Source organism: Rutidosis leptorrhynchoides, chromosome 2, assembly GCF_046630445.1.
Source record: "Rutidosis leptorrhynchoides isolate AG116_Rl617_1_P2 chromosome 2, CSIRO_AGI_Rlap_v1, whole genome shotgun sequence".
Classification (NCBI taxonomy): Eukaryota; Viridiplantae; Streptophyta; class Magnoliopsida; order Asterales; family Asteraceae; genus Rutidosis; species Rutidosis leptorrhynchoides.
Window position 1 is genome coordinate 223,155,722 of NC_092334.1, and position 19,970 is coordinate 223,175,691.

General features: G+C 34.1%; 1 protein-coding gene across 1 annotated transcript; it reads right to left on the bottom strand.

Annotated features, from left to right (window-relative positions):
* Window positions 1-410: 410 nt before the first annotated feature.
* On the bottom strand, window positions 411-2,054 carry LOC139888567 (uncharacterized). Its single transcript, XM_071871570.1, has one exon. The coding sequence runs from the start codon at window positions 2,052-2,054 to the stop codon at window positions 411-413; it is 1,644 nt and encodes a 547-aa protein (XP_071727671.1).
* Window positions 2,055-19,970: the final 17,916 nt, after the last annotated feature.

Genomic DNA, 19,970 nt, shown 5'->3' on the forward strand with positions numbered 1-19,970 from the left:
GATCAATCACCTTCGAATGAATCATGTTGAAAAATAAGCATAGTTTTGTTATTCTGTGTCGTATGCGGTCAGGTAAAATTCCACGAATTGCAATAGGAATCATCTGATTCATTAGTACGTGGCAGTCATGTGACTTCATACCGGATAACTTCAAATCTTTCATCGAAACCAATTTCCTAATGTTAGACGAATAACCTGATGGAACCTTAACACCATATAAACATTCGTAAAATTTAGTTTTTTTGTCCTTTGACATGGTGTAACAAGCTGGGGGAAGAAACTTGGTGATCCTTCTTGGCATTAGTTTAGGTGTTAACTCAGGTATGATATTCATTAGTTCCATGTCCTTTCGAACCTTAATTTCGTCTTTTGTTTTTCCAGGAATGTTCAACAGTAACCCCACCAAACTTTCACAAACATTTTTCTCGATATGCATAACATCTAGACAATGTCGGACGCGCAAATGCTTCCAATACGGTAATTCCCAAAATATGGATTTTTTTCCACATCCCTTTCGGCGGACCATTACCGGTTTTTCCCAACACAACTTTTAGCTTCTTAACCATTTTGAAAATAGTTTTTCCATCCGATCGTGGCGGTAGAACGCTTTTCTCTACAGTACCATCAAATAAGTCTTTTTTGGAGCGATAAGGGTGATTCACAGCGAGCTCTCTTCTATGTCCCATAAATGCTGGTTTCCTACAATTTTTTAACCATATCGAGTGAGTATTTTTCTCACAAATAGGACATGCCTTTTTCCCTTTCGTAGTATATCCAGACAAATTACCATACGCTGGAAAATCGTTAATGGTGCAAAAAAGCATTGCCCGTAGATGGAAGTACTCTTTCTTGTATGAATCATAGACTTGTACACCGGTATCCCATAGTAACTTTAAGTCATCAATCAACGGTGCCAAATAAACATCAATGTCGTTTCCAGGTTGTTTTGGGCCTTGAATTAAAAGGGATAGCATTATGTGTTTTCGTTTCATACATAGCCAAGATGGAAGGTTGTAAATGCATAACAAAACAGGCCACGTGCTATGACCGCTACTCAAATCTCTGAAAGGATTCATTCCATCTGAACTAAGTCCCAACCTAATATTTCGTATCTCATTCCCAAAGTCTTCAAATTCGTTATCAATAGTTCTCCATTGAACTAAATCGGCCACATGTCTTATTTTTCCATCCTTTTTACACTCTTCCGCATGCCAACGTAATAATTTTGCAGTTTTGGCATTCGCAAATAACCTCTTCAATCTTGGTATGATAGGGAAATACCACAATACTTTTGCAGGAGGTTCATTTTCATCACTGTCTTCGTCAGTTGGTTTTCCACGTTTATACCTAGATGTAATACATACCTTACACTCATGAAGGTTTTCATTTTCATTCCTGTATAACATACAATCATTTGGACATGCATGTATTCTTTGTATTTCCAATACCATCGGGCACATCAATTTCTTGGCATAGTATGTTGAAACTGGCAACTCATTATCTTCGGGGAGCATTTTATGCAACAACTCTAACAAGCTAGTGAAACTTGTGTCACTCCAACCATTGTTTGCTTTTAGATTTAATAGTTTTATCACGGCAGAAAGTTTTGAAAATTTCGTACAACCGTTGTATAACGGTTTTTCGGAGTCAACTTTAAGATGTTCAAATTTCTCATGATACTTTTTGCCAACATTATCCTCAATATCCTCAAACATGGCCTCAAAATTATCGTTATCACTAATGTATGAATCTTCTTCGTTTAATTGATTGGAATCTGAAGAGCCTGGGTTATGATCGGTTAATGATTCACCGTGATAAGACCAACAGGTGTACCCTCTCATAAATCCGTTTATTATAAGATGATTTCTAATATCGGTAGAATCCTTGAAGGACTTCCCATTCATACATTTTTTACAAGGACAAATGATTACATTGCTTCCTTTATTTAATTGATCAGTCTCCGCAATGGTTATAAATTCATCAAGCCGTTTCAGATAGTCGGTGCTAGTCCGTCCTATGTCGTACATCCATTTAGTCCGATCAATCCGATCCATCTGTATAAAAATCAGAAAATTAAAGGATTAATACAAATTAATCAACAACTATGATGTATTTAATTATTATTATAATTTATAAGTATAGGTATATATATATATATATATATATATATATATATATATATATATATATATATATATATATATATATATATATGTATATATATGTATATATATATACATATATAATAACATAAGTAAATATAATATCATAATTTATAAGTATTTAATTATTATCATCTGTATTTAATTAATAACATAATTCATCTGTATCACCATCGACATTACTCATCGACATTCTGTACTTGAACCCCAATTCCCAACTTCCAAATCCCAATTACTCGTCGATCACCATCGACATTCTTTGAACCCTAATAGATATAACAAGACCCCGTAATTGTTCAATCTGCAACAAAACCCAATCCATTCAATTTGTATAACCTAATTTCTAAATCGTACAAGAAGTAAGATGTCTGGTGAGTTCCCCAATCGAATTGTTTGATTTACTTTTTATATGCATGTTCGATTCTAATTCAATTTTGATTTCAATCTTCAGTATTTTAATTACGTTATCTTCGATTTTAATTTGCAGGAATTCGTTACACTAAAAGAACAGCAAATAAATTGTACAAACGAACTGCTAATATGAATTCTGTAAGTACATTACTTTAATTTTGAATGATGTTCTTGTTCATGTTACTTCTTGTTGTGTTTGTTTTATGAATTCTTTAAGTATACTAGTTATTGACATAAAAATGATATATAAGTAGAATTAATAAAAGCTTTATGTCCAGCATGTTGTTCTTGTTATGTTACTAGAATTAATAAAACTAGTTTACTTACTGTTGTTCAGGTTATGAATTTTTGTTGGGTTCAATTTTTAACTGTTGTTCAAACTTTGATTTTTCATCGGTCAAGAAAACAAATGTGGTAGGTTCAAGTGTTCAACCATTATGGACAGTATGTTTTATGAATTATGTATAGCTTCTATACAGATAAACTAGTTATGTATAGAAAATGATCTGAAAAGTGACAAACAAAACACATATCAAACTAAAGCCCAAACATGATAACTTTAAGATTTAATTATTGTGTTGCTGACTAATGTATTTTTTATGTGCACAGGACCGACATGATAACAGTGATACGGATATGAACGAGGAATTTCAGGAAAATTATGTTCCGCCGAAAAGAGGCGTCAACAAGCAACTGAAAAAAATATCCGGTGAGGTTGAATTCAACAGTCTCGGCGAAGCTATAGGAAAAAATCAAAAAGCCTTTTCCAGTAACGTAGGTGTTTTGACAAGGCGTAGGATTAATTTTCTTGTCGATACTTGGAAAAAGGTACATCCTGACGACAAAGATGCCTTGTGGTTGATAATCAAGGTATAAATTACTAAGATCTAAGAAATTTGGGTTTAAGTAATTCTGTCTTTATATATGTAACAACATTGACCACTTATTTTAAACGTCTACAGAAACAACATGCTATAAAAGACGATTTTGCTAAGAAACAGACACTTGAACACTGCAACAGTGTGTTTATGAGATTCAGGAGGAAGCTACGAAATTATATGGATGAAGGGAAGCTTCCTTATAAGGAAGATAAAGAGTACGGATTCATAAGTCCAGAAAAATGGACTAAGTTTTGTGAACTTGAAGACACACCAACAAAATGGGTTAGTGTTACTCATTTATTTTTTAACTCTATGTAGTTAATAATGTATTTTGTAACTAATGTGCTCTAAAATCCCATGTAAAATGTAAAGGAACTACGAGAACAAGGACTCATACACGCACTGCAAAAACAGAAAGAAAGCATTGCCCATGTTGGTCGTTGTGGATATCGAGGCCAACAAGAAAAGTGGGAGCAGGAACGAAATGATCCAGAAAAGCATACTGTGTACCACGATATCAGCGATACTGCTACAAGGAACTATGTGTTGGGTTGGACGAAGATCGATACAGGAGGAAAGAGGAAATTATGTGCCGATACGTCGCTGATAGATAAGATGGTAACATAATTGTTTTCTTTTTATTATTAGCCTTATTAATTCCTAATTGTACTATAACCGATTACTTTATTGCTTGTTTATAATCCTATATGAATCATTCTTCAATTTTATCGATATAAATCATGCCGTTTTCATATTTTTTTTTCTTTTAAAATTTCATTTTTTTAATTTTTCAATTATTCTTTTTTCTTTTTAATTGTTTTTATAAATATGGGTGATTGGAAGCTTTGACCATTGTCATCCCTACGTACGTTTGTTGTTTTAATCCAGGTAAAAACTGATAAAGAGGGCGGGGATCCCTTGTTACTACATGTTGGCAAAGAACATGGTGGTAGGACAAGGGGTCTTAGTAGTACAATTGGGTTTAGCAAAAGCGGTAAAAAACGGAAAGTGGGGAGCGGTAAAAAGTGGAAAGTGGGGAGCGGTAAAAATTATAACGTGGTTTTAGCCTTGAAAAACACAAAGGTAATTGATATAATTGATCAAATTTTTTGCAGGTGCTTAATGGTTAATCTATTCTTTAATTTTTTAACAACGTTTGGTGATCGAATAACATCATTATAGTATTCTCTATTATTTGTTTTTGTTCCTATCAATGTAATATTGTATGATCAGAATCGGGCTGTTGATGACAATGAAAAGATGGTTGACAATGAGAATCTTCATAAATATCCAGCGACCGATGTCGTTATTGTTGACAATGAGAAGCATGATGAAGATCTAGTGATCGAAGAAGATATTGTCAACCATGAGAATTTTGATGACTATCCCGTGATTGAAGAAGCCTCAGATATAGAGACCGAAGAAGAAGAAGAACAAGAAGAAGAACAAGAACAATCAACTGACGAAGATGGTGACAATGGAGAATCAGCAACAGGAGGAGAACCGGAGAGCGAAGAAGAAAGCGATCCAGTGATTAAAGAAAAAGATGCAATGTTGAAGAATCCAAGAATTGAAGAAAAAATTCCGGTACAACCAATAAGAAGAAGGAAATCGGAACTAATCCTAAAGATCAAGCTATCAAAAAATGTTTTCGTCAAAGATGGAAAAGGTATGACTGAAATTAATCCAATTGTTATGGACTAAATATCCTTGATCGATATTTGAACATGTTTTAATAGGTTCGTGTACACAGTATATATGTAGTTTTATGTTTCTGTGTTCTATTCTGCAACACTTTATGTTCTGTGCAATGGCTGGCATATACAGATGTATTATATTGGTGTGTATGTTTTGTTTGTTTGGTTCCTGCACACTTGTATGCTCTGTATGTGTTAACAAGTTTGTTGTGTTGTAGAGTCGGATATAGAATCAATCATATCAATTGTGCCGTTTTATATTGTTATTAGCTGATTGTTACAGCAAAACAATTGAATACAATTAATTGATTGCAATTGTATTCATATAATTGTTTACAATTGTATTCGTACAGGGACTAGCACAAAAATATCCAAAACTTCAGTTCCAGATCACTGATTCAATTACTATATTACCAATTACAACTATATTTTCTAGTATGATTACAAACAACAACCATATGTATTAAATTCAACACAACAACAAAACATAAAAAGAAAGAAAGTGTTACCTCTGATTGAATACGAAAACTACAGCTGAAGATGATGATCAACGAATGGATTAAACTTAAAAGCTATGAATGAATGAATGAATAGATAGCTCTTGTACGTTCACATTATTTTTTTTATAAGATTTTATGGGTGATTATATAAGTTATTAGTTATAGATAATTATAGTATAGTTAATTTTGTATTTTAATTATAAGTATAGTTTTCCTAATTAAAATCAAATTCAAAAACTCGATCGTAACAAACTTCCTATTTTTTAGCTCTTAGTATATTAATTGGACGTGTTACATAATTTGTTATTTAGACGTGTTCATAGTTGGTGTTACGTCCAAGCCCAGTTAAGGATCCTTTAAAAGTTTTAAACCGACCCAAGCCCAATTAAGGATCCATTTTAAGTTGGAAACCGACCCATTAGATGATATCGGTAACCGAGCTTCATATTTTATTTAAATATATACAGAAGATCAAAAGATCTTCTTCACTTGCTTCCATCCTTCGACATCGAAACTGCTTAACCTACTTTCGTTCGTGCATCTCTAAGTTGATCAGGTTTTTCTTTTTTCTCGATCATCATTTATAATACTTCTATACAGTTATCGGTCTATTAAAAATTGTTAAAGAAGTATTTTAATATGTTAAACTTTAGCTTCGACTTTGCTTAGGATTTATACTCAAGCAACCATTTTTTCTTTTTACTTTAAAATTGCATAATCTATCACCAATTTAATGAATCTTTCTTTATTTGTTTGCTTTTTCATCGATTTGATTATTTGGTTCACATATTACGTAGAACCCTTAAAAATGCTTCCTTAAAAATGCTTCATTGTCGAAACAGTCATGTGTATTTGTAAAATGATTCATTGTTGCAAGATTTTAACAATCTTGTTGCTTATGGTTTTTCTAACAAATTTTTTTATTATGAATGACCGAGTTAACAAATCCTTTTGCAATTTAATTATTATTTAAAGTATATAAATTTAAATTTTGTTATAGAACTTAAGACATCTTTTTATTTTTTTACAACATCACAAAATTTCATAAGTATATAGACTTTCAATATATCCTTATGTTAACAATTTTGGTGCTGTTAGACACGAATTTAAATTAATAATATTTTGAAATAAATATAAGGCTTTTTCAATTGATATGTACCTGACATATGTTTGCTTAAATGCATTATTTAATGAAGAAAACATGGGTGATAATGACGACGTTGTGATGATCATGGCTAAAGAGTTTGCGGCTGCAGTTGCAAACGCTTCTCCAAGGTTGAAGTATACTCATGTCTGGTGTTTTTTAGATGTACCAAAAGGGAATGTTTTGGTAAGTAACTACTATATTCAAAAATAATATACTTGACTCAACCATTATTTATTGCATACATGTGTGCATTTGACACTTAGGGTGTGCTTGGTTCAAAATTTTGAATGGTAAGGGCAATAGGAAAGTAATGGTAATACGAAACAACCGAGTCGGGAGAGTCTCCTAGGTTAAGTTACTTAAAAGCCGTTAGAAATGTTGCAAAAACAGAAAAAGATGCACAAGTTAAATTTAAGTTGTATGACCCGTCAGAGTACCACGTAGTCAACCCGTCAAAATTGACACGTGTGGGGAACCCTGTCGGGTACAAGTTGGTCCCTGGTGGGACCGCTGCTAGTCTGCTGGATCATGATGATCCACCACAAAAGCATGGTGCTTTTACAAATAATCAAATTTGGGTCACCCCGTATAACAAAAGCGAAGAGTGGGCCGGGGGATTGTTTACGTATCAAAGTCAAGGTGATGATACGCTCGCGGTTTGGTCAGAAAGGTAAACATTTCTCTTACTTTCTTTCCAAATTTCTTATTATTAGTTTATTACAGTAAAAGCTAACGATATTTACAACATTATTTTTGATAATACGCATTAAAGTTTTCTGATTGTATGATTTTGGTCTATTTATGAAAAAACTGATGGTTATGTTAATATATCATACTGAGTGCTAGATTATAGAGTAAAACATTCAGTATCATAGAATTGCAATGACAAAACCAGGCAATATGTCACTTATGAAAAAACTAACAAGTTGCCACTTTGTTCCACTTTAATTTGATTTGAAGTCAAATTGTATACTACTATATAACCATGGTTGAAAAAGTCACCCGACTAGTCGGGATTATGAAGTTGTCCGACTAGTCCCTGAGTGGAGCCGATTAATTTGATTAAAGTTGTCAAAAGTTCAATTTATTCGGTCAAAGTTTGATTTATTTGTTCAAAGTCGGATTTATTAAGTTAGGTTGAAGTAGGTAAGATAATGTCAAAGTCAAAGTTGGTCAATATCTGAAGTCTCCGACTTAGCCGATTAATCCTTACAAGGGCCGGCCAACTAGTTTCCGAATAGTGACTTTTACAACCTTGTATATAATTACATTTTTCTCTTCTTATTTTTATATATCAACTTACTGCACCAACTATTCTCAGGGACCGAGATATCGAAAACAAGGACATTGTTATGTGGTACACATTGGGGTTCCATCATGTCCCCTGCCAAGAGGACTTCCCAATAATGCCAACTGTATCATCTAGTTTTGATCTGAAGCCGGTTAACTTTTACGAGAGCAATCCTATTCTCAACATCCCACCGAATGTTGAACAAGATTTGCCTGTCTGTAGCGCAGCTTCTTCAGCTTAATCGCCGAATAATCTGGTTGTCATTGTAAATATGTATGAATTTGGGAAACTAGGGCGTACAAGTAGAACCGTGATCGATGGTCGATTTTCAATAAATGGTTTAAGTAAGCTTTGTTTCTTGGTTAATTATCAAAGCGTGTTTCTTGATTTCTTGACTTATTAGAACGATACAGTTTATATATATATATATATATATATATATATATATATATATATATATATATATATATATATATATATATATATATATATATATATATATATATATATATATATATATTAGAGGGATCAAATGAGAACCAATTTTGCATTGAGAACTCTGAGACTCACAAATTCGAGCAAATATTGGGACGCGGCCGATCAAAAAAATTGATAATCGAACAATTTTTAATTTTTAGTTATTAGATGCATTGTTTCTTGGTTCTACATTTTTATGTAGAACATGATGTAGAACACATGTAGAACATGCTGTTCTACATTTGTTTTACATCAATTTTCATCAAATTAAGTTAGGGTTTAGATTTTAGGGTTTAGGGTTTAGATTTTAGGGTTTAGATTTTAGGGTTTATGGGTTTAGATTTAGGGTTTAGAATGAGTTTTTTACACGAACGGTTTAGAGTTTAGGGTTTAGGGTTTAGGGTATGGAACATGTGATTAAATACATACAATTTTGTAGAACCAAACAGAAAATGTAGAACATGTGATTAAATGCATCTTAATTTTTGTTCGACCCATTTTTTTTTGTTCGGCCGCCAGAAATTTTGTTCGAATTTCTTTGTTTTTGTTCGTCCGCCGGTTCTCAGAGTTCTCACATGATCAGAGTTCTCAGAGGATCCTCTCCCTATATATATATATATATATATATATATATATATATATATATATATATATATATATATATATATATATATATAGTGGTAGGATCAAGAGGGAAGTAACCAATCGGGGGGAAGCGGGGGGAAGCAATTTTTTTTTTTTCGTTTTTTGAAAAAACTTTGTTCACGAACATTATAGATTGAATGAAAATTAGAACATTTAGAAAAGACACTTCGTGATAAATGTTATTATTTTGGCGGGAAAACGCTCGAAGAAGTAATATATAACAATTATCGTGTTTTTCGAGCGTATGTTGAGGTTTTAGACATTAGAGTTTAGATATTAGGGTTTAGATATTAGGGTTTATAGGGTTTAGATATTAGGGTTTAGAAATTTAGGGTTTAGGGTTTAGATTAGGGGTTTAGATTTAGGATTTAGATCGAGTTTTTAACACGAACGGTTTAGAGTTTAGGGTTTAGAGTTTAGGGTTTAGGGTTTAGGGTTTAGGGTTTGGTGTTTTGGGTTTATTCCATAAATCGAAAACACCAAACCCTAAACCCTAAACCCTAAACTCTAAATCGGGATAAATTTTACTTCACAAAACATGGAAAAAATCGTTAACATTCTTCACGAACAATATTATCTTGAATGTTATTTTTTTCAATCATTTTTTCGCCAAAATAATAACATTCATCACGAAGTGTTTTTTCTAAATGTTCTTATTTTCATCCAATCTATAATGTTAGTGAACAAAGTTTTTTCAAAAATCAAAAAAAAAAAATTGCTTCCCCCCGCTTCCCTCCGATTGGTTACTTCCCCATTGATCCTGCCCCTATATATATATATATATATATATATATATATATATATATATATATATATATATATATATATATATATTGAAATGTCCCGTTCTTATTGATTAAAAACGTTCCATATTAATTGATTTCGTTGCGAGGTTTTGACCTCTATATGAGACGTTTTTCAAATACTGCATTCATTTTTAAAACAAACCATAACCTTTATTTCATAGATAAAGGTTTTAAAAAGCTTTACGTAGATTGTCAAATAATGATAATTTAAAATATCCTGTTTACACACTACAATTACATAATGGTTTACAATACAAATATGTTACAACAAAATAAGTTTCTTGAATGCAGTTTTTACACAATATCATACAAGCATGGACTCCAAATCTCGTCCTTATTTAAGTATGCGACAGCGGAAGCTCTTAATAATCACCTGAGAATAAACATGCTTAAAACGTCAACAAAAATGTTGGTGAGTTATAGGTTTAACATATATATATCAAATCATAATAATAGACCACAAGATTTCATATTTCAATACACATCCCATACATAGAGATAAAAATCATTCATATGGTGAACACCTGGTAACCGACATTAACAAGATGCATATATATAAGAATATCCCCATCATTCCGGGACACCCTTCGGATATGATATAAATTTCGAAGTACTAAAGCATCCGGTACTTTGGATGGGGTTTGTTAGGCCCAATAGATCTATCTTTAGGATTCGCGTCAATTAGGGTGTCTGTTCCCTAATTCTTAGATTACCAGACTTAATAAAAAGGGGCATATTCGATTTTGATAATTCAACCATAGAATGTAGTTTCACGTACTTGTGTCTATTTTGTAAATCATTTATAAAACCTGCATGTATTCTCATCCCAAAAATATTAGATTTTAAAAGTGGGACTATAACTCACTTTCACAGATTTTTACTTCGTCGGGAAGTAAGACTTGGCCACTGGTTGATTCACGAACCTATAACAATATATACATATATATCAAAGTATGTTCAAAATATATTTACAACACTTTTAATATATTTTGATGTTTTAAGTTTATTAAGTCAGCTGTCCTCGTTAGTAACCTACAACTAGTTGTCCACAGTTAGATGTACAGAAATAAATCGATAAATATTATCTTGAATCAATCCACGACCCAGTGTATACGTATCTCAGTATTGATCACAACTCAAACTATATATATTTTGGAATCAACCTCAACCCTGTATAGCTAACTCCAACATTCACATATAGAGTGTCTATGGTTGTTCCGAAATATATATAGATGTGTCGACATGATAGGTTGAAACATTGTATACGTGTCTATGGTATCTCAAGATTACATAATATACAATACAAGTTGATTAAGTTATGGTTGGAATAGATTTGTTACCAATTTTCACGTAGCTAAAATGAGAAAAATTATCCAATCTTGTTTTACCCATAACTTCTTCATTTTAAATCCGTTTTGAGTGAATCAAATTGCTATGGTTTCATATTGAACTCTATTTTATGAATCTAAACATAAAAAGTATAGGTTTATAGTCGGAAAAATAAGTTACAAGTCGTTTTTGTAAAGGTAGTCATTTCAGTCGAAAGAACGACGTCTAGATGACCATTTTAGAAAACATACTTCCTCTTTGAGTTTAACCATAATTTTTGGATATAGTTTCATGTTCATAATAAAAATCTTTTTCTCAGAATAACAACTTTTAAATCAAAGTTTATCATAGTTTTTAATTAACTAACCCAAAACAGCCCGCGGTGTTACTACGACGGCGTAGATCCGGTTTTACGGTGTTTTTCGTGTTTCCAGGTTTTAAATCATTAAGTTAGCATATCATATAGATATAGAACATGTGTTTAGTTGATTTTAAAAGTCAAGTTAGAAGGATTAACTTTTGTTTGCGAACAAGTTTAGAATTAACTAAACTATGTTCTAGTGATTACAAGTTTAAACCTTCGAATAAGATAGCTTTATATGTATGAATCGAATGATGTTATGAAAATCATTACTACCTTAAGTTCCTTGGATAAACCTACTGGAAAAGAGAAAAATGGATCTAGCTTCAACGGATCCTTGGATGGCTCGAAGTTCTTGAAGCAGAATCATGACACGAAAACAAGTTCAAGTAAGATCATCACTTGAAATAAGATTGTTATAGTTATAGAAATTGAACCAAAGTTTGAATATGATTATTACCTTGTATTAGAATGATAACCTACTGTAAGAAACAAAGATTTCTTGAGGTTGGATGATCACCTTAAAAGATTGGAAGTGAGCTAGCAAACTTGAAAGTATTCTTGATTTTATGTAACTAGAACTTGTAAAATATATGAAGAACACTTAGAACATGAAGATAGAACTTGAGAGAGATCAATTAGATGAAGAAAATTGAAGAATGAAAGTGTTTGTAGGTGTTTTTGGTCGTTGGTGTATGGATTAGATATAAAGGATATGTAATTTTGTTTTCATGTAAATAAGTCATGAATGATTACTCATATTTTTGTAATTTTATGAGATATTTCATGCTAGTTGCCAAATGATGGTTCCCACATGTGTTAGGTGACTCACATGGGCTGCTAAGAGCTGATCATTGGAGTGTATATACCAATAGTACATACATCTAAAAGCTGTGTATTGTACGAGTACGAATACGGGTGCATACGAGTAGAATTGTTGATGAAACTGAACGAGGATGTAATTGTAAGCATTTTTGTTAAGTAGAAGTATTTTTATAAGTGTCTTGAAGTCTTTCAAAAGTGTATGAATACATATTAAAACACTACATGTATATACATTTTAACTGAGTCGTTAAGTCATCGTTAGTCGTTACATGTAAATGTTGTTTTGAAACCTTTAGGTTAACGATCTTGTTGAATGTTGTTAACCCATTGTTTATTATAACAAATGAGATGTTAAATTGTTATATTATCATGATATTATGATATATAATATATCTTAGTATGATGTATATACAGTTAAATGTCGTTACAACGATAATCGTTGCATATATGTCTCGTTTCGAAATCATTAAGTTAGTAGTCTTATTTTTACATATGTATTTCATTGTTAATACACTTAATAATATATTTACTTATCATTTAACATAATTAACCAAGTGTATCAATATCTTAATATGATTCATATGTACCTAGTAAGACGTTGTTATAACGATAATCGTTATATATATCGTTTTCGAGTTTCTTAAATTAATAGTCTCATTTTTATGTATATAACTCATTGTTAAAATACCTAATGAGATACATACTTATAATTAAAACATTTTAACTATATATATAACCATATATATGTCATCGTATAGTTTTTACAAGTTTTAGTGTTCGTGAATCACCGGTCAACTTGGGTGGTCAATTGTCTATATGAAACATATTTCAATTAATCAAGTCTTAACAAGTTTGATTGCTTAACATGTTGGAAACATTTAATCATGTAAATATCAATCTCAATTAATATATATAAACATAGAAAAGTTCGGGTCACTACATATATATATATATATATAGTGGTAGGATCAAGAGAGAAGTAACCAATCGTGGGGAAGCGGGGGGAAGCAAAAACTTTTTTTTTTTCGTTTTTTGAAAAAACTTTGTTCACGAACATTATAGATGAGATGAAAATATGAACATTTAGTAGAGACACTTTGTGATAAATGTTTTTATTTTGGCGGGAAAACGCTCGAAGAAGTAATATATAATAATTATCGTGTTTTTCGAGCGTATGTTGAGGTTTTAGCTATTGGGATTTAGATATTTGGGTTTATAAATTTAGGGTTTAGATTTAGGATTTAGATTGAGTTTTTAACACGAACGGTTTAGAGTTTAGGGTTTAGGGTTTAGGGTTTAGGGTTTGGTGTTTTGGGTTTATGGAATAAACCCAAAACACCAAACCCTAAACCCTAAACCCTAAACTCTAAATCGGGCTAAATTTTACTTCACAAAACATGAAGAAAAAAAACGTTCATATTCTTCACGAACAATATTATCTTGAATGTTATTTTTGTCGATCGTTTTCCCGTCTAAATAATAACATTCATCACGAAGTGTCTCTTCTTGTAACGACCCAACCCGTTAACCATCCGAAAACGTGCCACAAAAAAAAATTTCTGAAATAGTTGATCTGGACGGCGTCCAGTTGTAAAAACTAGGACGGCGTCCAGCCATCTGGGACGGCGTCCAGATGTGCTGCCAGATTCTGATCAGTTTTACGTTTTACACACGGGTGAAAACCCCGCTTCCCGACACTTTTAAACCAACACACTTTCACAATATATTACAATAGGTTAAACTAAGAGTTTTTCATAATAAAAACCGAGTTTTACGACACCGGGCCCACATCGACCCAAAATACCACAAGTGACTATTTCGACCCATTAGTGTATACAAAACATAGACCGAGCATGGGATTGGGGACACGCTACCCAATCCTAATCAAATCCAAAAGTAAGTCTTCTAAAGCAACTACGCAAGTCCACTAGTCCCTGCGCTTACCCGAGCAACCGCATCCATGCAATCTATAAAAATGTAAACAACGAGAGGGTAAGCTAACGCTTAGTGAATGAGAATATACTACATACATATATATGCATAAAATGAACACGCCACAATAATAATAATCAAATAGCGCATACCGAAGCATCCAAGTATAAGGAAAGCTAAACCTAGCATACCGTACGTTCACTAAGCACAAGCTAACAACACCAACAATATAGTAAGTTCGCAAACAACGTTGCGAACAATGCCAATAAGCTACAACCAGAAGGTTAGCTACATCACGTCAATACGACATTATACGTATACAATATATATATATATATATATATATATATATATATATATATATATATATATATATATATATATATATATATAACAACGCGTAAAACTCCCAAGGTTAACTATAACGCTATGGTGCTACCGGCTCGTGGTTCACACCATACGCAATTGAGTCATACTCTTTTATAGTGCTACCGGCTCGTGGTTCACACTCGATGCTACCGGCTCGTGGTTCACATCAATTATTTTATAGTGCTACCGGCTCGTGGTTCACACTCGATGCTACCGGCTCGTGGTTCACATCAATTATTTTATAGTGCTACCGGCTCGTGGTTCACTCTCGATGCTACCGGCTCGTGGTTCACATCAATTATTTTATAGTGCTACCGGCTCGTGGTTCACACTCGATCACACACACACATTATGGCACTACCGGCTCGATGGTTCATACCATAACATTCACAAATAAATACGCCATATACACATACGTATAATTATTCCACTCACAATACTACCCTTCGCCATTGGGGTTATATCTAAGTCCGCATCACAATATTAACCCTTCGCCATCGGGGTTATATAATCCACATCATACCGCGTGTGATAATGTACACACAAATTGTGTACCCCGCCAAAGGTGGCCAACCAAAACGCACAACCGTGCCAATTGGACCTATACACAAGTCCATCAAATCCACCTATATGTGAAGTGAGCTCTATAACCAAGAAACACTTCACCCCGACCCGCACCCATCCTACACATACATATGCACATAGGATATTAACACTCACTTCGTCGTCTTGATGAATGCTTCCGAATAATCCGCAACGCGCCAATGGAAAGTACCTATTCCATTATCACAAATACAATAACACGATTAGGGTTGACTTACAAACCAACCCATATGACACTTAGTGCAATTTTGACCCAAATGCACTTCCAAGTACAAACCGCGCCCAAAACTAACCAATAATCACTAACACGAGTGAAAATGGTCCTAACACACCAATTAAACCCGAACACAAGTGTTAAACACGTGTCATACCCATTTTGACACCAAAACCCTAATTTGACCCATTTCAAAATTAGGCAACCAAACACACCCAAAAGTGTTCCAACACTTCCATAATCACTAAACCTAGTGATTAAACTCACCATCAAACCCTAAACAAGGCCAAATCATCAACCGACCCAAAACCCGCCAAGTGACAAGAACAACAAGTCACCATAAACCCATTTCATCATCTAAAAGGGTTTCATAACAAACTAACTCAAAACCCTAACTTGAATATCGAATTTAACAATTGAAATTCGGAGTTTGAGCTTACCAATACCACCACAACGTAGCTAGAAGCGAGATGAACAACTTTAGAACCCGAGCTTTTGCAAGAATCCAACTCCTTCTTCTCCAAATCAACCTCTCTCTCTCTAAAACCCTTGCTCTCTCACTAAAAATGGTTGAGAGTGTTTTGTTGGTGAAGATAGGGTTGAATGAGCTCAACATTTGCCCATTTGTGGCTTAAAACCGGCCACCATGTGAAAAGACCAACATACCCCTCTAAAAATCTTGAAATCCCACAGCTGGCCCGACAGACACATGGGACGGCGTCCCAAATTCTTGGACGGCGTCCCGTCCTTCTTTGCTAGACGGCGTCCCGAAGTTTTGGACGGCGTCCCGAATAACTAAAATGTCAGAAATAGAAATAGGGTCTTACAACTCTCCCCCACTTAAACACGATCGCGTCCTCGTGATCCGCAACACGTAACCGAACAGACCTCACTCAACGGTCCTCAAACATAGCCCCAATCCGACCTTCCTAAGCAATCCTTCCCAATGAATCGCCTTTAACAACTAAATCATCACACGCGATTTATCAATTCACAATCCCGAGCACTAAACCATGCTCATTCCCTAACATCGGGAAAAACTCAACCAAATCTCGAACCGAGATATCAACCCCTTAGCGTACCCTTACCGAGTATAATGCTAAAAGCAACCAAGTCTCAATCCAAGGTCAACAACCCGAAACGATGAAGACCGATCCGAACGAATCCTTACGGATAACACCAATCACTAAACATCCTTTGTATTGCGCAATACGACCCATACGCAACTACCGTAACATCATCACAAACGGTTAAAACCGATAGCGCCCAAAACGACTATGGCAACGCTAGTCCTAAGGTGTACAAAATCGGCTATTGTCACACTCGTGATAACATGTGAGCGAAACAAGGCTATCGCATCACAAATCACACCACACGGTCATCACGACCCCACCATCGGCGTATAAAACAACCGATAGTTCCCACAACACAACTCAAGAATGGTACTCTCATTTCCCACCGGTACTCGCATTTCCCGATAATGTTATGCCATGCCGACGTAGCACTACTCTCCTGATGAAGTTAGCGGACCCCGAAGGTCGTGCTTCACCAATCTCAACACCGGATGAAGTCAGCGGACCCGAAAGTCATGCTTCACCGATATATCACCTCGCTCATGATGAAGTCAGCGGACCCGAAGATCATGCTTCACCAATCGCATACTCCCATGATGAAGTCAGCGGACTCCGAAAGTCATGCTTCATCATTCATCAATACCACGATGAAGTCAGCGGACCCCGAAGGTCATGCTTCATCAATCACATACGCACTTTCGGCCTCAAACAACGAGTAGTGCAACATCGCGCTCAGTTACACTATAGTGAATCCTAACAGATACCACTAACCATTCACACACTCGAGCAAGAACCACCTATATCAAACATAGGCACAAAACAATAATTCTCTAGAAGAGAATCCGACACACACCTCCCTTAACCGAAGGATTTCACCTTGCTCACCAAACACGTCCATTATCTCTCAACGAGATTTACCACATTACCACCTTGGTGATAATTCAAATCCAAACCATAAGTACAATTTATCCGAAATTGTACTCTACCACAAACCGACCAAACTAGTTTCCAACACAATTTTCGGATCTTACTAAAACGTCATCCGAAATCTCACACTAAAATTTCCTCGGGCGGGAGTGTAACTCCCCCACTTGGAACTACATCACATAACCGCATCTCTTACAACCGTACCATGCTACCAAAGGTAGACTTTACCAACAATTGGGCTCTCACGACCCATCACCACATCTTGCTCCAACCGAGAGCACACGAAGGATTTAAATCAATCCTCAAATACTTCGAACGAAAAGTGTACTACAATTACACAAACCACACCCTCGCAATCATCCAATTGCTCTAGTTTGTCAATTTCAACCTAGTCACTCATGTACCTAAGGGTTTCACTTCGGTACCCTAAGTACAATGTAACCGCAACACAATCGGAGTTGAACACCACGCTAGTAGGTATAAAAGTGGCACCTAATGTCGCGTCATATAAACTCCATTACCAACATACATTGAGATTCAAAGCACTCGATTTCAAGGGTTCCAACCACCAGACGAACCTCACGGTTCATCAATCTCAACACAAAAGCGAACACGCGCTTAACAACCGAACACAAAACCCATTTCCATGGCTCTGTAGAAACATTTCCCAAATACTAAGGAATGCTTGGTTAGACCAAGTCTTACGCCCTTCGTCCAAAAATCAATCATTACCATAGGGTACTTCCATTAGGAACGTCACCGTTAACAATAACATGCACAACACAATGTAATAACAAATCCAAACTTAAACGCCACATAAATAAATATTCAAATGACATATTTATTAAAATGAAATGTACCTCAACGTCTCCTTGCGGCATTCGCCGCCAACTCGGGACAATCCGGCTTGCGATGCCCCTCCTTATGACAATAGTAGCACATCCCGTCATCACTTCTCGGCATTGTGCACTCCCACAACTTGTGGCCCCTAATACCACAATTGAAACATCTAGGTTGTAGTGACCCGAACTTTTCCATGTTTATATATATTAATTGAGATTGATATTTACATGATTAAATGTTTCCAACATGTTAAGCAATCAAACTTGTTAAGACTTGATTAATTGAAATATGTTTCATATAGACAATTGACCACCCAAGTTGACCGGTGATTCACGAACGTTAAAACTTGTAAAAACTATACAATGACATATATATGGTTATATATATAGTTAACATGTTTTTATTATAAGTATGTATCTCATTAGGTATTTTAACAATGAGTTATATACATAAAAATGAGACTATTAATTTAAGAAACTCGAAAACGATATATATAACGATTATCGTTATAACAACGTCTTACTAGGTACATATGAATCATATTAAGATATTGATACACTTGGTTAATTATGTTAAATGATAAGTAAATATATTATTAAGTGTATTAACAATGAAATACATATGTAAAAATAAGACTACTAACTTAATGATTTCAAAACGAGACATATATGTAACGATTATCGTTGTAACGACATTTAACTGTATATACATCATACTAAGATATATTATATATCATAATATCATGATAATATAATAATTTAACATCTCATTTTTTATAATAAACAATGGGTTAACAACATTCAACAAGATCGTTAACCTAAAGGTTTCAAAACAACATTTACATGTAACGACTAACGATGACTTAACGACTCAGTTAAAATGTATATACATGTAGTGTTTTAATATGTATTCATACACTTTTGAAAGACTTCAAAACACTTATCAAAATACTTCTACTTAATAAAAATGCTTACAATTACATCCTCGTTCAGTTTCATCAACAATTCTACTCGTATGCACTCGTATTCGTACTCGTACAATACACAACTTTTAGATGTATGTACTATTGGTATATACACTCCAATGATCAGCTCTTAGAAGCCCATGTGAGTCACCTAACACATGTGGGAACCATCATTTGGCAACTAGCATGAAATATCTCATAAAATTACAAAAATATGAGTAATCATTCATGACTTATTTACATGAAAACAAAATTACATATCCTTTATATCTAATCCATACACCAACGACCAAAAACACCTACAAACACTTTCATTCTTCAATTTTCTTCATCTAATTGATCTCTCTCAAGTTCTATCTTCAAGTTCTAAGTGTTCTTCATATATTTTACAAGTTCTAGTTACATAAAATCAAGAATACTTTCAAGTTTGCTAGCTCACTTCCAATCTTGTAAGGTGATCATCCAACCTCAAGAAATCTTTGTTTTTTACAGTAGGTTATCATTCTAATACAA

Coding starts and splice junctions, on each gene's coding strand:
- LOC139888567 (XM_071871570.1), bottom strand. CDS start 2,054: ATGGATCGGATTGATCGGACTAAATGGATGTACGACATAGGACGGACT.